Here is a 20,517-nt window from a genome sequence, read left to right as displayed (position 1 = left end):
GAACATACAGATACTTTTATTGCTCACCTTTTATACAACAGCACACCTTCAGCCATTTTCTTTCACAGCTTGACAATGTTTATGTACACAAAAAAACCCAGCAAGAAGCATTATGTGGCTTTCAGTAAAGAAAAAAAAAAGTTAGAACATCAAACTCAGCCAGGCTTTGTTTTCTGCAGCAATAATAAAAGGGCTTCCTCCAGGCAGGAACTAATCTTCCCAGGCCGTAGTGCATTTCTTTAAAAAGACAACCCCCAAAACAAATTGCCCTAGATTTGCTGAGCCAGTGGTATTAACTTGCAAAAAAAATAAATTTCAGTTTGTCATTTTTTTTAGCTGATTTCAAGTAAAAATTAGGTTTGGAGGAGGAGCAACTTGTTTTGGATGGATGCAGGTCAGTTTGAATTGCTACACCTAACTACAGGCCTACACACACTATCAGTTCACAATTTAGCTTAGTTTTAAATGATCTTTGCAGATTTTGGCGGCGGTCAGTCTTCAGAGTTGAGCAGGTGGGAAAAAACTTTGCTTAGTGGAAGGTAAGGCTACTAAACGTGGCATCTACAGTAAAGCTCATATAATAGACAACAAACCTGGTTGTTAAGATTGAATCTGCTGTGTGGGCTCTCATATTTTAGTCAAAGTTACACACACACACACAAGAGGCCAGCAAGCCAAGAGCAATAGTCTGGTTTTAGATCATGTAACTGAACAATGATTGGAGGGTGGGGGAGATGCAGATCTATTGTGTATTGCAATGTACATTTTTGACCAGACAAGTCTTGATATTTCTCTAGCCAAAGTGGAAGGCAAACATAGCAGGTAGCTGCTCAAGACAGATGTGTTTTGAGCAGAAGACATCAGTCCAACATCTAAAAAGCACAGCTATTAATTCATATTTAGGTGAAGTGCAGTGAGTAGTTATGATGCATTTAATTCATACAGGTTGGGGCGGGAAGGGAAGTCTACAGAAAACTGTACTTTGCTCAGTACAAAACATCCCACCCAACAAGATTCTGCCTGATGCGTACAAATCTGTACTAATTCTAGAAGAGATTAAGCCAGGCCACAAAACCAGGTTTCTATTATTTGAGCTCTGCTGAAGCAAAAGTTTTTAGCAGCCTCAACTCGTAAAGTGTCTTCCTTGTCCAAAACCAGATTGGTTATATTGATAGCCTCCATGCTGGAAGTGCTGCTCAAATTGCCCGCCTTGATTAAAATTCTGTCCTCCTCTGCCTCCCCAGCCTCCTCCTTGACCTCCGCGGCCACCACGCCCACCGCGGCCACCTCTCCCTCCTCCACGCCCACCCCCTCGGTCACTGTGGGACCCACCATCCTGGTATCTGTTGTCTTGCTGGTAACCACCACCCCCTTGGTAGCCACTTCCTGTGTATGAAGATGACTGGTAGCCACCATAGCCTCCTCCTTGGTAGCCACCACCACCACCACCGTGGTAGCCACCTGTTTGAAAACCTGCATCTCTGTAGTTGTTCTCCCTGTAGCCGCCATCCTGATAGCCACCACTTCCACCATCTGTCCAGCCTCCTTGGAGCTTGTTTCCTCTTCCACCTCCTCTGCCGCCATGATCGTAACCACCACGTCCTCCTCGCCCACCTCGATCATGACTTCCTTGTTCATGACCTCCTCGTCCTCCATACGATGAGTCATAGCCTCCTCTTCCTCCTCGGTCGTGACCCCCATGGTCATAGCCTCCTCGCCCGCCATATGAGGATTCGTAGCCACCTCTTCCTCCTCTGCCTCCACTTTGCTGTGGACCAGCCTCTGGTCTTTTCTGCCAGGGTGGCATCTCAGGAGGTGGTGGTTCAATTTCATTGGGCCTTCCTCCTCTGTCAGGTACTCTGCCCATAAGCACCTGCAAAGGGAAAGAGAGAACTTTAGGAGTTGTTACACCTCACAGAAGAGTCACAGGAATTATCTGGTACTCCAAGCACTGCTAACAAGACAAGCCTAGAGACCTGGGTCCCTTGTTCAAGCAGCAGGCTCACAAATAAAGGCAGCATCCACACAATCTTTCACTAAACCATTTAGTGCTGCAGACTGCTCACCTCAGACTGAGTTGCACCATACTCATGGCTTTCTCTTCACTGGTGTTCTGATTTGCTGTATAAACCATCAGCTATGATGATAGCTTTGGAAAACCACATGCAAAGATTTTTTATTTCTCAGTAGGGACACAGACAAACTTTCCGAACTTCACACACCAACCAACAAATTTCGGACAGCACCAGAGGTAAGCAAGACTCTAGAAGTCTTCAGCTGTCCAATGATGCTGTGACATTAAGGATACAGCAAGACTACAGATGGGACAGGACATTTGTATCATTTTAAAATGTGAAACAATGCAACAGAAAAAAGCTTCGATGGAAGCAGGTTATTTTGTTAATTTCTGTTAATGTCTTGGAAGACATTTAATACTGGTAATGACTAGCAGTTAACAGAGTATGGAACAGCAGCTGGGCAGTACTGCATTCCTAATAAAATGTATATACAGTCTGATGATACTGTATATATAACACGTCTTCATGCCCACTCACTTTCTTTTACATTCTTCACTCAAAGTACGCTAAAAAGGTGCAAAAACTTTTTGGGAGGTCAAATCAGCACAGCACTATTCCATACTAGTGGAATTAGAACATTATCTGAACTACAACTGGTACCCCAAAACAGAGAAAAGTGTGTATGTACAACTACAAATTTTAAAGTACCAGATATACTTCTGTACATAGTTACTGAGCTTCAAGTTCAGTACATTTGCCCTTGTGAGCCCATTACTCCCGTGAAAACTTAATTCTTGAAACAAGGGAAATCATTTAAATTATATTCCTTCTGTGTCATTACTAAAACTACACAACTTGACTAGAATCTCTTATTTGCATACAGAGAAATCTAACATGGAATACATTCGCTTTAAGATCTTAACAGATTCTATTTACATAGGACAAAGTTACTATAGAGGTGTTAGTTTAAATATCATGAATTTTAAATATCATGACAGAATTAAGTAGCAGCAGTGCAATATCATCAGTAATTCTAATAAGATAGAGCAGGCCAACTTCCACTGTCCAAGATGGTTTTTTTTTGTTTGTTTGTTTTTTTAACTACCCCTAAGAAGGGGGCACTCTGAACCTGAGCAGATAAAACTGAAGTTCCCTAGATTGTATATCAGTACATTATGGAGTACATAAATGCCACGTTTCTTATCCCTTATATCTAACTTCCACTTACAATCCTAAAAAAAGTAAGATTTATTACCACATTCAAATCACTTGAATATTCATTAATAGGAGAAGTGATGTTAGCCACTCATCACCAAGAGTACCTTATTAATGGCACATGCAGTCTTCTCTCGGATGGACCCACTGCTTGTTCTCATAATCTTTGACAGATCCTGTCGAGCTGCCAAGAGATTTGCAACGGAAATAGTGCACTTAGTAGATAAGAGGGCACGTTTTGGCTGGTAGACTTTAGCCAGTTTTTCTGTCTGACTCTGTTGAGGAAAAAAACAAAACCCAGTCAGCTAAAGTAATAGGCAAAATAGGAAAGGAATGGGACACTTCACCAAAAAAAAAAAATCGACACTGAAGAACGAGATGCCACTGCAAATAGAACAAAAATGAATATAAAAACAGGAAGAATCGCTTAACTAAAAATCACCACAACAAATCCCGCATTTGTCAAATTAATTTCTGAAGTAACGCGTGAAACACTATTCTGACTGAACTGACAAGACACCGATTTTCTGACTATTTTAACATTAAGAAAATATGTGCAGACTTATTTCTCATGCAAACGCAGAACAAGAGTGTGCCATATAGTTATAATGAAGTACCGCTAATGTGGTACCAAAAGTGAAGCACATTCGGAACCTGTCCCAAGCCCTCCTCCTGTGTCTGCACAAATTCCTGCCCCGCATCCATTCCAGTTACAATTGCATCACCAAATCACCAACCCTGCACCAGCAGGAACAGGCTGCATTAACTCTTTCACAGTCAGGTCAGGTTCCATCAAGAGGTATTGTCAGAACCAAAGCTCTCAGGAACTTGTTCCAAACCAGTCCTTTGTCTTGTGTAGTGTAGACCCCAAGCTAGAAATCAGATCTTAGGGTTCAACTTTGCCTTGTAAGCAATCTCTCTTCCTCTAATACTTTTTTGGCATTAACTGTACTTGCTGTTTCAAACACCTTAAAACCATGATAGCAATTATCCAATTGACGGATGTAACAAAATAGTGCATGAGTTAATACATGAGTTACATCTGCCTTCAGTTAGAATACAACGTAGGATGCAGTTAAGATAAAACAGATTGCAATCTGCACAGAGACAAAATGGCTGCAGGGACAGCCGGACCACAGATGACAGCAGTGGGAATGGGCAAGATTGGTTTTCCAACAAATCTCTTGACAGAGCAAGAATTTAAGAGCAAGTTTTAAAATCCTAAAATCTTTTTTTCCATCTAAAGACAGAAAACTAGAACTGAGAAGAGTTTAGAGTATGTATTTCCAAGTGACTCCAGGATTAAGTTTTTAGAACCAAGAGCTTGTACTTCTACATTACAAGCTGAAGAAGGTTTATTCAAAAGGAAATTATTCAAAAAGGAAAACATGCACTTCATTACCTGGCATTGGCTAAAGTCAGAAGAAGAAACAGTATCCACCAGTAATGTTTTTGTTTTCTAGCAAGTTTCACTGAGCTCTTGTGATATTATTCTTTTAATTCAAAATTTTAAATTTTGCCTAAATAAAAAGCCCTAATAACAGACTACAAAAATTTTACTGATGTTTTCCACCATCTGGAAAAATAACTATTTAGTTAATATTGCCGTATTCTGATACTTTATTAATTTTAAAATATTTAAAATGACCACCATGTATTAAAGCATTGCTAGAAATTACTATTAAAACAAACTGTACTGCGTGTTTGGAACACTATAGCCACATCGCCCAATTTCATAGTGTTGTGGTTGTAACAACTTTAGATTTGAATTTCAATGAATATAAACACATGCACTTTGTGGTTTCTCTGAAAGGCTTTCATATAGCTAGTCAAGCTCAAAGACATCTTAGAATTCTCCTAGGGGAAGAAAAAACAAAATCATGGATTTGGATACTAAAGCTGTAACAACCAAGAGGAACCTGTTTTTTAGCCTGGTCCATATTTTTGCCTCAGTCACTATTAAAATATTCAAACAACTGGATAACTCCCTGATCTACTAAGAAAAAAAAGAAAAAAAACAACACCAAAGAATGCTAGGTTTAAGAGAAAGACATCAGCAGAAGTCCTGTTTAGGTGATGAATAAAAGGGGAGAGGCCACATATTATGATTAAAACGCAGTTGCTTTTCGAATGAAAAACACGTGGCACGTCATGTGCCACAATTTATGGCTAACAACTCCTCAGTCTCAAACACTGCTAGCAGCATCATAATTAACTTCATGTTTGCCGATTTGGTTTAAGCCCTAGAAAATAAACTTTGCATACAATTTAAATACTGTCATACTTGCTGTATGCAGTAATGCAGATTTATTGTCATAAATGCTCATTCCTTTTTTGCTATAAACCACAGGAAACGAGGAAAACATTTTTAAATATTTTTTTAAAACATTTTTAAAAGCAGAATTTCCTCACATGCATCTGTCAAGTTGTGCTTGCAGACACACTTTGAGCTAAGGAAATCTGATCACTATGGACAGCACAAAATTAAGGAGTGGTCAACAGGAAACTGCTTTTCTACCATCACACAGATACAGCACTCACAGATTCACATTGAGGTACTCTCAATGCAAATGGTTGGATCAGTAATCTCCTACTCTTTTTTCTAATGGCCTATTAATTACCTGTTCTGGCTTTGGTGTACATTATACACGGTATATCTTCTCATTTCACATGGTGCTTTTAACAACAAATTAACTTTAAAGAAAATTTTGTAGTCATCTTACATTGTCATAAACTTCTTCAGAAACTCAAAACAAAAGCAGACAACTTCTTTGGTTATTTCTTACTCAGAGAGGGCAAAACAATGAAGCAGTTTTCCAGGGATAATTATTATAAGGGATTACCATAGACCAGGACTTCACAGCAAGTTATTTGTACCTTAGCTCTATCTGACCAGCCAAAGGACTGCACAGTAACATCCAAACGTTTGACTAACAGTTTTCTTCGGACTTCATATTCGTTGACTATGGCTTGATTAATTGCTTCAATTTTTTCCTGAAATGAAAATTTGCAAATATAACTTATGCGTTATAGATAGAATATTTCCATTTAAGACAATTAACTATGTGTATGGAAGAGAATCAGACGTGTGGACACTAACCAGGGCTTAAGCCTGCAGTCATCTACTTTGACAAATGAGCCCACAGCAAGCTATGTCTGCTGACAATACTTTCCCCAAAGGCTTTGTTATCTCCACTTTCAGCCTTATACCTTTTCTAACAGGCACAGCTGTCTGTTGCTTATAAGGGACTTAAAAGCTGCACGCACTGTTAAGACATGTCTCAATACCCACCAGGACATATAAGCAAAAGCGAGAAAACACTAAATACAACAGGTTGAAGGAGATACAAGCATATAACTTAAATCCTAGGGACCAGGGCGTCCTTGCCTTCTTAAAAAGAAGCAAGCTTAAGTACAAAGATAGAGCACTAAAAGTAAGTAAAGAACTGTAAGAGGATCTTGATTAAAGTACAGCCTGCATACAGACAAGACAACAGAGTGCCCTACGGATAAAAGCCCTCACCAGAAGCACACAGAGGACTAGTCAGGGCAACAGATTAGATATGCAGCATTAAAGAAAATATTTATGTACCGACTGAAGCCTGGCTGGAGGGGGGTGGTGGGGACCCAATTTCAGCCCAGACAACACAAACATTCAAGGAAACAGACTGTTGGGAATAGAAAACCTTCAACCTTAAGCAAGAGGCTTGAGAGACTCCCAGAGTTTTGCAGTAGCAAACAGCTTTGTGCTGGTTCAGCAGCAGTATCTAACCAAAGCAACACCCTTCTATAACAGCAGGTGACAAAGCCAAGTCCCAGCTGGAGATGATCATGTCTGCCACCTGGGTGTACAGCCCCTCTCAGCTTCTACCTGCACACCCGGCTTCTCGGAGAAGAGGCTATGAAGGAAGATGACTACTCTAGCAGCATAGAGAGAGGAAAAAATGATGGGAGGACCCACAGGTTAACTGGAAAAAAGCTATGGGAAAGGATGTTAGACGTCTCAGCAAAGCTACATCACTCAGCACTGGAAAGGGACAGGAGAAGAAGGCTTAAGCTACTGCACAAGCACACAGGTCAGCAGAGCCCCACCACTGTAAATAATAATTTTCTCCTTTACGTTGAGAAACTTTTGTGTGCATCTGATCATGCAGATTCACGAACTCAAGAAAGACCTTCAGCAATCGCTGAACATTTGCTGTATTAACATACGTTTTAAAACACTGCAAGAAATTGTCACCTCATCTTTGGAAAGGGATGAGAAAAAAACATTTTGCAACATCGCACACAGAATCAAGATTCACACTTTATATTCCTGGACAAGGGAAACAGGCACTAACACCTGCAACTACTTACCCAGTGAGCTGGTCCCAGCTGTTTCTTCAACAGAGGTTTTCCAACATGATTAGGTGGAACCTTTGCTAGGGTTTCTTTCAGCTGTTAGGAGACACACAAAAATATAAGTATTCCCTAAAAAAATTAGCTTTTCAAGACTCAACTTGCAGGAGAGGACTCTTGAATGGTCATAGGCACAACACAGCAGCTTCCAACATTAAGTTGGTTTCTTTGGGACAGAGAACCGACCACACTTCTTTTGGAAAGCAACTATATTTTAGTACTTCTGGTAGTTACAATATAATTATCTAAAAATTAAGAGAAAGGTCTATAGAGAGATCTACAATTAACATAGAAAGTTTCCATGACCTAAAGCTCCCCTTGAATACAGAGAGGGTATTCTATACATCACCTTTTTAATTCAGAAAAAAAAACTTATGTCATAAAGGTTGTATTAAGACTACATGAAACAACAAGACCTAAAGAAGGACCCCTCTTTACAATCAAAAGAAGAAAGTCTTCCACACCAGAACTTTAAATTTCATTTGCATTTTATAAGTTAAAACAAACTGCTTCCATTCCACACCTTGGCCTTCTGCTGGAAAACCATCATCCCCTTCTTTAACAGGTCAAACCAAACTGATTTTTTTTTCAAAGCAATGAAGCACTGGTTTCAGTTGCTTAGATTTGGTTAAATATAACACAACTAAAAGGTTAATCAAAAAACTTGTCTACGGTTATTTTCAGGAGCTACATAAACTCATCCATTCTTTAAAATTCACAAAGATTCTTTGGTGCTGCTCTCCTCTCCCCTCCAAAAAACTTATACATAATGTAGCTTAAAAACCTCCACTTCCAACCTTTGGTCTGTGCACTGGATAGTCTATTCCACTTTGGTTTTTGCTTTGTTAAAGTCACTCAAAGAAAGGAAAACTTTAAAAAAAAATTGGCAACCTGGAAAACACATACACGTAAAGAAACAAAAACAAATGGAACCACAAAACCTGATAAAGCCTCAGGGAAAATGTTTGACTTTAGTTATAATACCTTTTCATCTAAATATTTTTAAAACAATAGGTTCCTGTAAAAGTTTCTTCTTAGTTATACATCTTGAAATACTTTCCTCCTTAGTGTTCTTTCTGATGCCTAAGCTCAGCATTTTCCATGTCTGCAACAAGTGATGACATTAACACCTAGAGAAGAGTAAGAAGTACCTCACTCTTTAAGGCAATGATAGCAGCAGTCCTGACCTCGTGCCTTGGCGTGGAAAAAGCCTTTAAATTCATTTTCAGAATTCTGACTCTTGGCATACCCAGTAAACCATCACAATTTAAACACTGGAATATCATAAGAGGCAAATCTCTTCCTGGTCGCAGAACTACTTTCCATTAAAATAGTAACATCTTAAGTATTCTAGTTTTGTTCCTTTGGATCTTACTTTTTTTTCAATTCCACTGAAGAACTGGAACATCGTTATGTTGGCTGGAGGCTTGGACATGCCTAAAGCAATACATATGCCTTTTAGCTCCTGAAAGACTTCACTGCCACCTCCTTCCTGTGCTTTTTTAGGAGGGGCGTTCACACACAGCATTCGGGCAGCTTCCAGTTCTGAGATGAGGTATGCTGGGGTAAGAAAAATTAGATTTCAGCATCAAGTATATTTGAGATAAATATTTTAGAACCAATGAGAATTCAAGCGCTTACGACCAACAAATGTGCAAATGGAGCAGTTTAGAAAGAGTTAGGGCTATAATTTTGGTATCCGCAGAACACTCATATTTTGAGCAATCGATGAGCCCAATGCTAGAAACACAACAAACAGGGAAAAGGTTTAGTGCAACCAATTAAAGCCTGGAAAAAACCCTTGCAATTCTGACAGGTATTATCACAGAGTTCAACAGAGCACAGCTCTTTTCCTTCAGGCTTTGCCCAGCAAAGACAGGAGACTAGGAACATGAAAATAAGCAGGATGAGGGACTGGGGCATGCACTTTAAGCTACACAAACAAGTACTCCTTGAGGTTTTGGGAAATGAAGCCAGGACATGACTAAATAGAAATGAAATGTTATATGAATCTCTTCTACTTCTGCAGTCAAGATGCACAGGGGAAAAACAACCTCACTTTTTAAAGTACTATTGAGTATTCAGGTTTACAGGACAGTAGTAATTGTAATTGATAGGTAGTAATTGATGAAACTGAAGCTAAAACACCTGCAAGGCTCCTTAACATTACAACTGTGAGAGTCCCCCATCACATTAAAAATCCTTTATCAAACAAACAAAAAAAATTGAAAGCCACAGAATTTCTGAACATGGTCTGCATCTACAATTACAGCATTATGATGTAGGTTATGGTGATAAAAATTTAGCCCACAGCCTTTAGTTGCAGTTTTCACAAATTGAAGGTTTGAATTAAAAGTATTGTTAAATGTGTTTATTTTTATCTTGAATCATACTGGGTGACCTTAACAGCAATTTACATAATTAGTTCTTAGAATAAAAATTGAAAAATAAGAAACTATAGTGATAAAAAAAGACTCGTGAGCATGTAAACCAATAATTATACAATAGCAACTTATTACCTACAAAATTGGAATTTCTTTTTGCAGATGCCAGCACTTCGTATCGTATTCTAGCGATGTTGTTCACCAATACAACCCTACCTACTTATGTTTATTCGTTGCTTTTGGTAAGAATATTGCTAAATCTTCCATTTAATATTTGCTTAAAGATGGTAACTTTTTTCTTTAAAAAAATGATTAAGGCTCACATACAAAAAGATACCTAATAAGGTAGCCTGATATAGATAATAAAAGCTATGCAGAATTTTTAGATATTACTATCACATTACATACAGAGTTTGGCATCAATTTCAAGTCCATATTTGACAAACAAAATACTGCTTCCAGATGGAACACCAGAGTCCAGCTCCTGAACACAGCTTTGTATTACCAAAACGTACATCACCACAGTCCTCTGGGATAAACCATGTCACAGACAAACCATGACTATTGAATGGCTTGGCCCACAGAGAATAGGCTGAATGGCAGATGTGCTTGAACTACAAAACATTTTAAATACTATAATTGCCTCACTTTCTGATATTTTCAAACATACTTTCAAATCAAGTTCAGATCAAGCCTTACTACTAATTTTTTTCCAGTATTGGAACCTACTCTGTAATTCATTTCTTATATCTCAGCTGAAGGCAGAATATTTCTGTTCTGAAAAGTTAAAGAATCAGCAGCAACTGAGGGAACAACAAAAAAAATATGTTGAATTTAAGATCAGATTAAAATTAGCACTAAAATTCTTAATTCTGACTTGCAATTTTTTTTATTATTTTAAATGTGAATCAACATCACACACTTTTTCCAAATTTAAGTACTGTTTGTTTTGCACCTATACTTCCCAAGCAGGAATAAACCTGCTGGATGGAAAAGTAAATGGAAGACATTAGCCTTGCTACTGTTCATTACTTTTGAAGCAGCAGAAAGCAACATTGAAGCTACTTACTAACGGAGATGATCAAAAGAACTGCAGCTGGAATAAAACATTCTCTTTTTCACAAAAGTTCCAATTATTTTTGGAGTGTAGGAAAATGCAAGTCTTATTGTGCATTGCAAGTCCTGGTGGGGGCTCCTAAATGCTGATGCATTCAATGTTAGCGGTCATTTTTATGATCCTTCTGAACAAAGTTCAGTGACTAAAACCTGGTAGAAATCTTCAAATGATTCCCTCTTAAGATTTCCTTTTGAGAATTAATAGGACAGGCTTTTTGTCACTAAATGTGAGAAAGGTTAACGTTCAGAATATTTTCCATCATGCACTGGCTGCAGAGTGACTGGTAAGTTTATGAGACCCAAAAGTGTAATTTTTTGACACCATATATTACAGGGAAAAATAATTTGTGATTTTAGGTAGCTGTTTTTATACACTGTGGGGGAAATAGCTCCCAACAGTATCTCACTAAGCATAAGAATACAATTCTTAGCACAAAACCAAAATTGCCTACCAGCACCCTTTTTACTTACTAAGCAGCAAGAGACAGTTCTTTTGATTAAGAAGGCGCTTTGTCACATCTCCTGATGTTAATGATGCATATGGACAGTTCATTTCAGCCAGCAATCCACTCACTTCGAGCTGAAATTCTTCTGCTTCGTTTGGACCTTAGAAGAAAAAGAATGATTTGTTTACAGCTAGTAACTCTCCCACTGACTGTGATTATATGATTAAAGCAAATTTACTCTTATAAAAAATAAATAATGTTTTCCTCCAGTTGCTATTTAACATGGAAATCCTGCTTTTAATGGAAGCCAAATGCATTCTTTGGGTTTCTCAAAGACACAGCACAACTTATTTGTATGCACAATGTCCCTCATTATTGTTAAATTACTTTTCACTGAAAGCTGTTTGCAGCTACAACAGACAGCCACAGGTAAATTCTATAGTGAAGAGCAGCATTAAATGCAACACAAATTTTACAGGGGTATTTTAAGTATTAACTAACTGTTCCTGCCACAAACATGCTAGATAATCCTGCTAAGATCATGAATAACACAGTTTATGAGTACTTATATTTTTACTTCCTGTCCATGTTGACTCTTGTTTGTCAATTGATCTTGTTTAATTTCACTGAAAATAATTAAGTCATTTAAGCCAGAGCTTAGTCTCTGACACAAATATCAATCTAAGTGCTACCAGTGAAGCTAATCTAACATTGTTAAGTCAAGTTATGCAAAAATGGATATAAAGTAACAGTCTCCTTTTGAAAAGGGAGTGTAACCCAAAACTGTCTGTTATTTATAAACTCAAGTCACATAAAATAAAGGAAGGACTTGATGATGCTACAGATAAAAATGTTTCTACCCGTGTATTCAGAGAATTTGAAATATTTGAAATATTGCCACATTGTATTATTTTTTATAAACAAAACATATAGTAAGACTCATACTACTATAGGAGGCAAGAAGCTATGTTGTTCGAGATAGGGAGTCAGATACACTCAGAAGAAAGGAACCACATGTCAAAAATAGCAAGAAAAAGGAAAACAAGGTATGTTGAGGTAAAAGGCAGCAATCTTTCGGCACTGAGTAGATTGAAAATTAAACACATTTGGAGTTGATACACGAAATATTTAGAAGTACTGATTATCACACTAATTTAACAACTTAATCTGCAGAATGTCACAATTTTTTGGAAAATTAGCATTTGCTTTCTCCACCAAAAAACAGACTGACATTTTCAGGCTCTTTTCTGCAGAGTATTTCATAAAGAGAGAAAAATACATGATTAGGACAGAGTTACGGTAACCAACATTAAAAAATAAAATATGGTCACGGTAGTTGTGAGGATGTTTCCTTGGTCAGTATTTCTTATATCAAAATTATAAACAAAAGGCTTGAACAGAAGTCTTCTCACGATCTAATAAAAAACCTAATGTTTCCTCAGATCCATCCACGAACTTTAAGAAACATCTGTGGTTGAACAATTTAACAAAACACTAGTATCAGAAGACTGATCCTCACTATTATTTCAACCACTACTGGCTGTTCATTAGGTAAGTTTGAAGACCGAGGTGGAAAATAACCAGCAATCTGACAGTGTGCAGACAGTACTCACTGGTACAACAGATTTAGCAATTATCAGCCCAATTCTTTATGGCATGCAAGAACACACACGAAGTGCACGTTTGTGCTAGAGTTATGGCTACTTACTGTTAGTTGCCTGCACATTTTCCTCTAGTTTACAGAACAGCCGTAACTCAGATACCAACCAAGCACAGAGTTTGGTGAACTCAGGGGAACTGGCTCCACGAGAGACTGCCTGAGCCAGCGCTCCGTCATCTAACAATGGACCTTTGTAACTGACAAGTAAAACAAAAGCACAGTTCATTAAAGGTTGCTGTGACTGATGTCCTGCTGCACATTTATTTTATGCTGTATGCATATGGAGAGCTACGCCCTCATCGCATATGAAATGCTGAACATGTAAACTGGTAAGATATTCCTGTACTGAGCTGTAAACGTCTGAGTAAGCCAAGCGTATCCATGCACAATAGCTTAATGCCACAGAGACTGGGACGCAAAAAAACACCATCAAACTTTCATCCTGGAGAAGGTTACCACATACAGCTGCAACTTCTTTGCCTTTAGCTCTCGAAGATGTTACAATATACCTATACACGGCAACTGCAGTTCCAAAGTACTGTTTGCGAACACAATTTTACAGCACATTGAATAATTACTGCTAGAATGGTGCATCTTTTGTATCATTTCCTACCAAATGTTAAAGGGCTGCCATACAAAACAAACTGTGATATAAATATTGTCAAAGCGATGCTAAACAATATCCTCTTTGGAAAAGCTGCTCTCTTAAATGGGGCACAGAAAAGCAAGTAGCAGCTAGTTCTTTGCATGAGGAAAATAAAGCAGAACCAGGCCTAGTGTAAGAAAGCGTGATTCTGCAGAGCTGGTTTCAGAAGATGCAGTTTTCAGGACATCTGTGAGTGATGCCCTGCTGGGGGGAGAGAGGAGACTAGGGAGAAGGTAGCCTAATTAGCCAGGCAGAAGCACAAAGCCAGAGCTTACCAAGGCGTAAGCAGAAAATGCACAACATTTTTGATGTACTGCACCCAAAACAGGAAGACATCCAAAAGTCAGAATAATCAACAGAAATCACTCTTTTGAGCTTCCAGAGTAAAGTCATCAGTAAAGACACAGAAACCCAGTAAGTTCAGTCAACTCTTGGCAAATCTCAGAAGAAAACCATCTCTCAAACAGTACATTAAAGTGTAAACTTTCACACTTTGTTCTTGTGCTTATCATCACACACAAAGGGTTTGTCTTCCGTGTAACAACTTATTACCTCAGCCAAACGAAATGAAGAAGCCACACTCAAAAATAACTTTTGCCCCATAGATCAGCAGGATTAATGGCACAGAGTGCATTTACTAGCAATTGACCGGAAGCTGAGATCTGATATACTACATCTCTAGCACCTTACCACAGCGGGGCAGACAATTCCAACATGCTAATTGGAGCAAGTTTAAGTCCTGCCCCACATGTGTATGGGAACATATATGACTCAATAGAAACATCAAGTTATATATCCAAGTAGAACTGAAGCAGCGACAGGCCTTTTGCTGTGGCAGGATCTGCATTTAAGTCATTTGTCACATTTCTAGGATTCTTCGTTGACAGGTGAGACATCGTAACTGAATTATCTCTGGTTACTACGATTTCAGGCACACAGCTCTTTGGCCTGTAATCCAACTTGCAGACTCATGACTGCGAGCAGCCTTTTCCTTCCATTTGTGCCCACACCCCCGGCTGCCTGTGCTCTACAGCTATGCTCCTCTGTCGGGAGCGTTACGTTGCCATCTGTTTGCTTTTTCACTAGTTCAACAAAGTGACTTAAACAGAAGAGGCTGCCGTTTAAGCACTCAAGCACAAGTCAGAAAAAGAGCAAAGAACTCTTCGATGTGCAATGTTATTGAAAATAAAAAAGTGATATGTTACAAATGTCTTCAGAGTTTGGTTACAGTGAATAGGTTGAGCTGTGAAGGATAACAGAGTTACCATCAAAGCTTGAGGCCTTCAGCACTCCAGTTGTTACAGACCCAAGGGAACTGACAGAAGACATTGAGCTGCACGCAGTTTTTCAGTGTGATACTAATTCAATTTGTTACTAAAAGTCCCATGACTTTTGCCCTCCAAGTTTTCCATTTCAATCCGAGTTGCCAATCCTTGCTGATATCACCGATTTTTTATCCCGTTTTCATTGTTCACTTTATGAGAGCCAAAGATCAGCAGTAACACAGATTAGGAGCAGAACTGACAACTCCTTCAAGCCCTTAACATCCTTTTAAACACGTGGCAGAAAAAAAACCAAGCGGCTGGATATGGTAGGTGCATCACGGCAGGGACCTTTTCCCCTTTCAGCCCCAGCAACGCCTGCCAAAACAGGCGCCTGCTTGTCAAGCTTCGGGGCGACCCCCACCAGCTTACCCTGGAAATAAAAACCTTTGCGTGTCGAGCCACCGCACCCCGACAGCGCGCTGCACGGCCACGTACGGCCGCCCCCAACCGCGGACGGACGGACGGACACCCCCACACCCCCACACCCCGTCCGGGCGCTTACCCCAGGTCCTCCAGCGACTCCAGCACGTCGCTCTCCAGCAGCTCGAACTCCATCCTGCGGCGGGGAGCGGAGGCGGGGACCTGCGGGACACGGCGGGACTCGCTCAGCGCCGCCGTTACCGTTACCCGTGACCGTTACAGCCGTTAACCCGCCGCCCCCCCGTCCCCTCAGGGCCCCAACGGCCGCGCCGCGTGAGGAGCCCCCCGGCACGCGCCCCCCCCCGGCACGCGCCCGCTGCTCACGCGCTGCTGCTGCTGCTGCTGCTGCGCCGCCGACTGCCGGGTTGGCATGTCAGGGGGAGGGGAGGGGGGGGAGAGGGAGGGAGCAGGTCCCCCGGCTGCCCCGCCGCGGCGCCTGAACGGCCCTGGTTGTTTTTCTGAGGGGTTCTCCGACTAAGCGCCGAGCCAGGCTGTGCTGGTACAGGGAGTGGAAGGGTGGCAGCGAGAGGCTCGTGGTTCTGCGGGGTGGGAGCGCGGGACGAGGGGAGGAGGCGGTGTTTCTGTTAAGGCACTGCGCGGGGCAGACCCAGGGAAGGCCCCCTCCGCGCAGCGGAACCCACGCTGGAATGCGCCAGGGCGAGCCGCGCAACACGGGGCGAGGGAGACGGCGGGGCGCGGGGGCCAAAACGCCTCCGTGAGCGCACGCGCCCTCGCCTGCGAGGACCCCGCAGGGGCGCGCCACGGGGACTACAACTCCCAGCATCCCCTTCGCGGCTGCAGTAGGCAGCTTCCGGCTGCTGAGGGAGGCGGCCTGCCGGGCGGCGGGGGGGGGGGGGGGGGGCTGAGGGGGCCCCACAGCAGCCGAGGGTTGTCGCGGTTGTGGCGTGTAAAAAATATAAAATAAAATAAAATATAAAAAAATAAAGTTAAAAAAAAACTAAAATAAAATATTAGAAAATAAAATTATTAAAAAATAAAATATTAAAAAAAATTGTTAAAAAATACAATTGTTAAAAAATAAAATTGTTAAAAAATAAAATAAGAATAAAAAATATAGAAATTGCTGCTCCTGTGGGTGTCGTTTCTCTCCGGGTGGGTTTGTGGGACCGCTGGGTGAAGGCACAACCCTGCTGGGGGCTGGTAACGGGCATTTTGGGGGTGCTGCAGCGGGGCTGGCCACGGGGGGTCTGCCTCATGCCCCACCACCGGTGAAATGCCCCAAGGTTATGCTCCGGCAGCGTGGTTTTAATTTTGGGGTCTGGGAGTGGGAAGGGCTGGTGCACACAACAGCCCCGCAGAAAGCACGCCGGTACTAAAAAGGAAGCGTGCGGTGGAAAGGCCGGGCTGTGTCAGGGAAAGCCAAAAGCACCGGTGCCAAAAATAATCCCAGTCCCTCAGCGGCAGTGAGTTCATGCTCCGGTAGAGGAGCCCTGGGTACTTGTGCTTTGTGAAATTGCCCTCGTTCTGCATAAAGGAAAGCTGCAAATAAGGAAGGATCGTATAGCTTCAAGGTATGAAGACAAGTAGTATCTTGAAGGGCTAGAAAGAGGTAATTTTTCACTAATAGATGGATCAATCACTGCTTCTGCAGCTCAAGGCAGGTCAATCTACTATTTAAAGGAAAAAATACCTCCAAAAAAAACCCAAAAATTTAATGTAAACGGAGTAATATGGGTATCCCTGTTTGTCTGTTTGCTTCTAGTTGGACAGTTGTTGGTAAAGAAGAGCAATAGGCTATTTCAACTTAAGCAAACAATCCCCCCCTCACACAGACTAGGGTTCATAGCAAGCTGCTTTATCATTGCTGGGCTAAACTTGTAAGAATTTCCTGCTTTTACTTTAGTCTACAAGATGAATACGTTCATCTTGTATTTACTCAAAGCATCTCAGATGCTCTGTCTCGGAGCTTGGGCTAGATGAGTAGTCTCAGCTGAGGGCTTGGGGGATGTTTTTTTTTCCTTCCAAACGTTGGTTGGTAACACTTTCTTGGTGCAATGGTTGTGCTCAGCCTCCTTGCACAGCTAGATGTGGGTAAAATGATTAATCTAACTTGAGGGATTCATATTGTATGTCTGTATTTTCCACTAAGGACCTTCATCCCCATCAGCCAGAGAGGTGAAGAAGATGACGGTGGTGTTGATGTTTCCATTTTCACAAGCACTGTTTTCTCATCCTTGCTACTGGCAGGACCCAGTGAGATGGAGCAGCAGGTAGCCTCACCTCTGCCAGGATACCAGATTGAGCAACTCCATCCAACACTTCTCTCCTACTGCTAAAGAACCAGGTTAAAATGCAGCCATTGCATGGCAGTTAATTTCTTGACTTCAGTATGTTCCTGATTACCTTATGAGCAAAAATATATGCTTATTTTCTAGAGCAGCTGGATCTCTTCTACTCTGCAGCTTTGGTCACTAAAGAAATAGATAAAAGTACTGTCAGGCTCTTCTAGACAGGGCGTTTGAATCTATCCTCAGACTACTCCTCCATTAGACAGAGGATTTCAGTGCTATGGTAATTAGTTTACTAAAGAGCTTCTGCAGCAGCAATTTAAGGAAGGACACTGTTGCTAGGAATCACATTAACATTGCATGGAGCTCCTGTGGGGAATACTAGCATTTCTGAAGTGCTCTCTTTCCCTGAGCAGCAGCAGCAAGCTAGTTTGTGTTTTCTTATCATATGTATAAAGCAGGACGATCCCATCTGCATACTGTAAAACATTTTATCACACATTATTTTCTAGAATAATCAACTGCTATGATAAACCTATGCAAAAAGGCAGACTAGACTGTCCGTTTTCTTTCTTCTTTTCAGCTTCCTAGCTGCTGTTGGGACATTTTTGGTGGTGAAACAGGGCAGTATTTTCCCTTAGGTGAAGTAATTGTGCAAAGAGTTAACAAGAGACTTCTTGCGATCACATGAGAAAAAAGTTTGCAATAATAGTTTAATATGGTTGCCGAGTTGCAAAATAACAGCAAGAATCCAGGTTAATCCTGAGGCAGGAGTTTTAAAAGGCACTTTGAGCAGCACTTCCAAGAGATAAAGAAGCTGTTATTGTAGGGCCATGAAGGCCCTATGAATCAAGAAGCTTCAGAAACTAGCTCCATCTCTTGCTATTAGATCTTGAAGTAGCTTGCACTTTTTAATCCTCTTTAGAGAATAGTTTTTAAACAAACAGCACTCAGGGTCCAGAATTATTTCATAAATGTTTAATATTTGTTTTTAATATAATACTGTTTAATCAAGAGAAAAGAAGCATCCACACATACAGTCTTCTTGGATGCCAGCAAAAGAACTCACATTACAAATACACCCATGAAAAACATGTTTAACCATTAAGAATATAGAAAATCCTCACTGAATAACCATTTTAATAACAATGAAAAGAATTACCAAAGTGAAGAGAAAGAGATACCATTCCAGGCATGCAAATGTGCACCCACCTTTTCAGAAGAGTATTCCAGAAGTCCAGCAGCTCCAGGTAACACGTTCATAGCTCCTGTGGAAATTAACCAAAAGCCAGGAAAGGGAATGGGCTTGTTACAGCAAACTCAATGCTCATCCTCAAATCCCACCTGCTGACCGTCTGTTGAGTTTGACTGTTATAATTCCAAGTCTGAGGACCTTTTGATTCCTTCCCCTCTGCATTAAAAGTTTTCAACACCAAAAGCACTTGATACAGACTGAAAGAAGTCTAGCAAGCTTAAAACAGCATGAAAATAGCTGTAATTGGACATACAGCGAATGCAGGGAGTACATGAAGATTTTAAGAACTAGGATAACTAGAAGTTGGATATTTGATGCTTTGGTATAGGATGCTAACCTTATAAAGCAGACGGTTTCATCTTACAATCTTACATTTTTCTTGGGTTCTGAAACACAGATTTAAGCCTCAGAGGAATAATACAAGTCAGCATCTTGGATGATCTCTCTCTGTAGACCCTGTAGCCAGCTTGAAGCAGGCTGCCCACACCTGTGTCTTTTACCAAATGCCAGATACGATCAAATGTTAATTATGAAGTACTGCAGCAAATTATGTATGAAATTATTTTCTTTTCCACCAGTCAAATTGAATCCATTCTACTGAATGCATGAAATGCAAGTATGAGTTTTTTTTGTAACCCTATCTTGGATGGTATGGCTAAAGACACAATTAAGATGTACTGTTTTTGAACCTCTCTCGTACACTTGCTAAAGTAATATAATCTGTGAAACTAATTGCCAGAGGACATGAACTGTAAAAAGTGCCTGAAAATTGCTATACTAAATGGGTTTAATTGCATTAAGCCTTCAGTTCTTGTGAGAAAAAGCAGTGACTGATACGCCTTTGCTAATGGACTTTGTTCTCTTGTTCTGCTAACCTAGCATTTCTAGATACTATCTTTCAGGTACATAGCTACTGAGTCCTTCTCTCATCTAATTATCTATCATTTTCCTTTTATTTCTGTTTTTTCATGTCTGACAGGAGACGAACATGGCCTAATGCAAGTACTGACGTGAGGATCATCCCTACCATTTTTTTATCGGATTGCTGTTACTAGCCTTTTCATAGTCTTCACAGCTACCTCTAATCCTGAAGTGTTATTTTGCTTCAACAATCATGTTTAAGTTCTACATTCATCAGCCAAACTGAACAGGGTTATATCCCAACTAATTGGTACTATTTCAACTTAGATTCTGTCAAAAGCTCTCCCACAAAGAAGCTTCTTAAAAAAAAAAACAACGAAGTGTTTTATTAAGACTTGAAAACATTACCTTACATATGCGCTTTGCTCTCTGTAAACTGAAGATTCTCCAGTCAGCCTACTGGTAAAAGGGAACACTGCGTCTCATGAAGCAGCTTATTTGCTACAGCTACTCAACCATTCACC

The 20,517-nt window shown here is 40.5% G+C and overlaps 1 protein-coding gene across 3 annotated transcripts; it reads right to left on the bottom strand.

Annotated features, from left to right (window-relative positions):
* On the bottom strand, positions 1–19,131 carry FAM98A (family with sequence similarity 98 member A). 3 transcript variants are annotated; one of them, XM_080588444.1, is made up of 9 exons: positions 19,090–19,131; positions 15,711–15,790; positions 13,286–13,434; positions 11,603–11,737; positions 9,007–9,191; positions 7,590–7,670; positions 6,111–6,227; positions 3,341–3,508; positions 1–1,873 (listed from the first exon to the last, which is right to left on the bottom strand). In XM_080588444.1, the coding sequence occupies exons 2-9, from the start codon at positions 15,761–15,763 to the stop codon at positions 1,124–1,126; spliced, it is 1,638 nt and encodes a 545-aa protein (XP_080444570.1). In that variant the 5' UTR covers positions 15,764–15,790; positions 19,090–19,131; the 3' UTR covers positions 1–1,123. The 3 variants fall into 3 exon arrangements, with proteins under 3 accessions (XP_080444570.1, XP_080444571.1, XP_080444572.1); XM_080588445.1 differs by lacking the exon at positions 19,090–19,131 and adding an exon at positions 15,953–16,358; XM_080588446.1 differs by lacking the exons at positions 13,286–13,434; positions 19,090–19,131 and having other exon boundaries at positions 15,711–15,783.
* Between the last annotated feature and the right edge of the window lie 1,386 nt (positions 19,132–20,517).

Source organism: Anser brachyrhynchus (genome assembly GCF_964034855.1).
Source record: "Anser brachyrhynchus genome assembly, chromosome: 3".
Taxonomy (NCBI): Eukaryota; Metazoa; Chordata; class Aves; order Anseriformes; family Anatidae; genus Anser; species Anser brachyrhynchus.
Note: the sequence above shows the minus strand (reverse complement) of the source record. Positions and strands in the feature narration are given on the sequence as shown.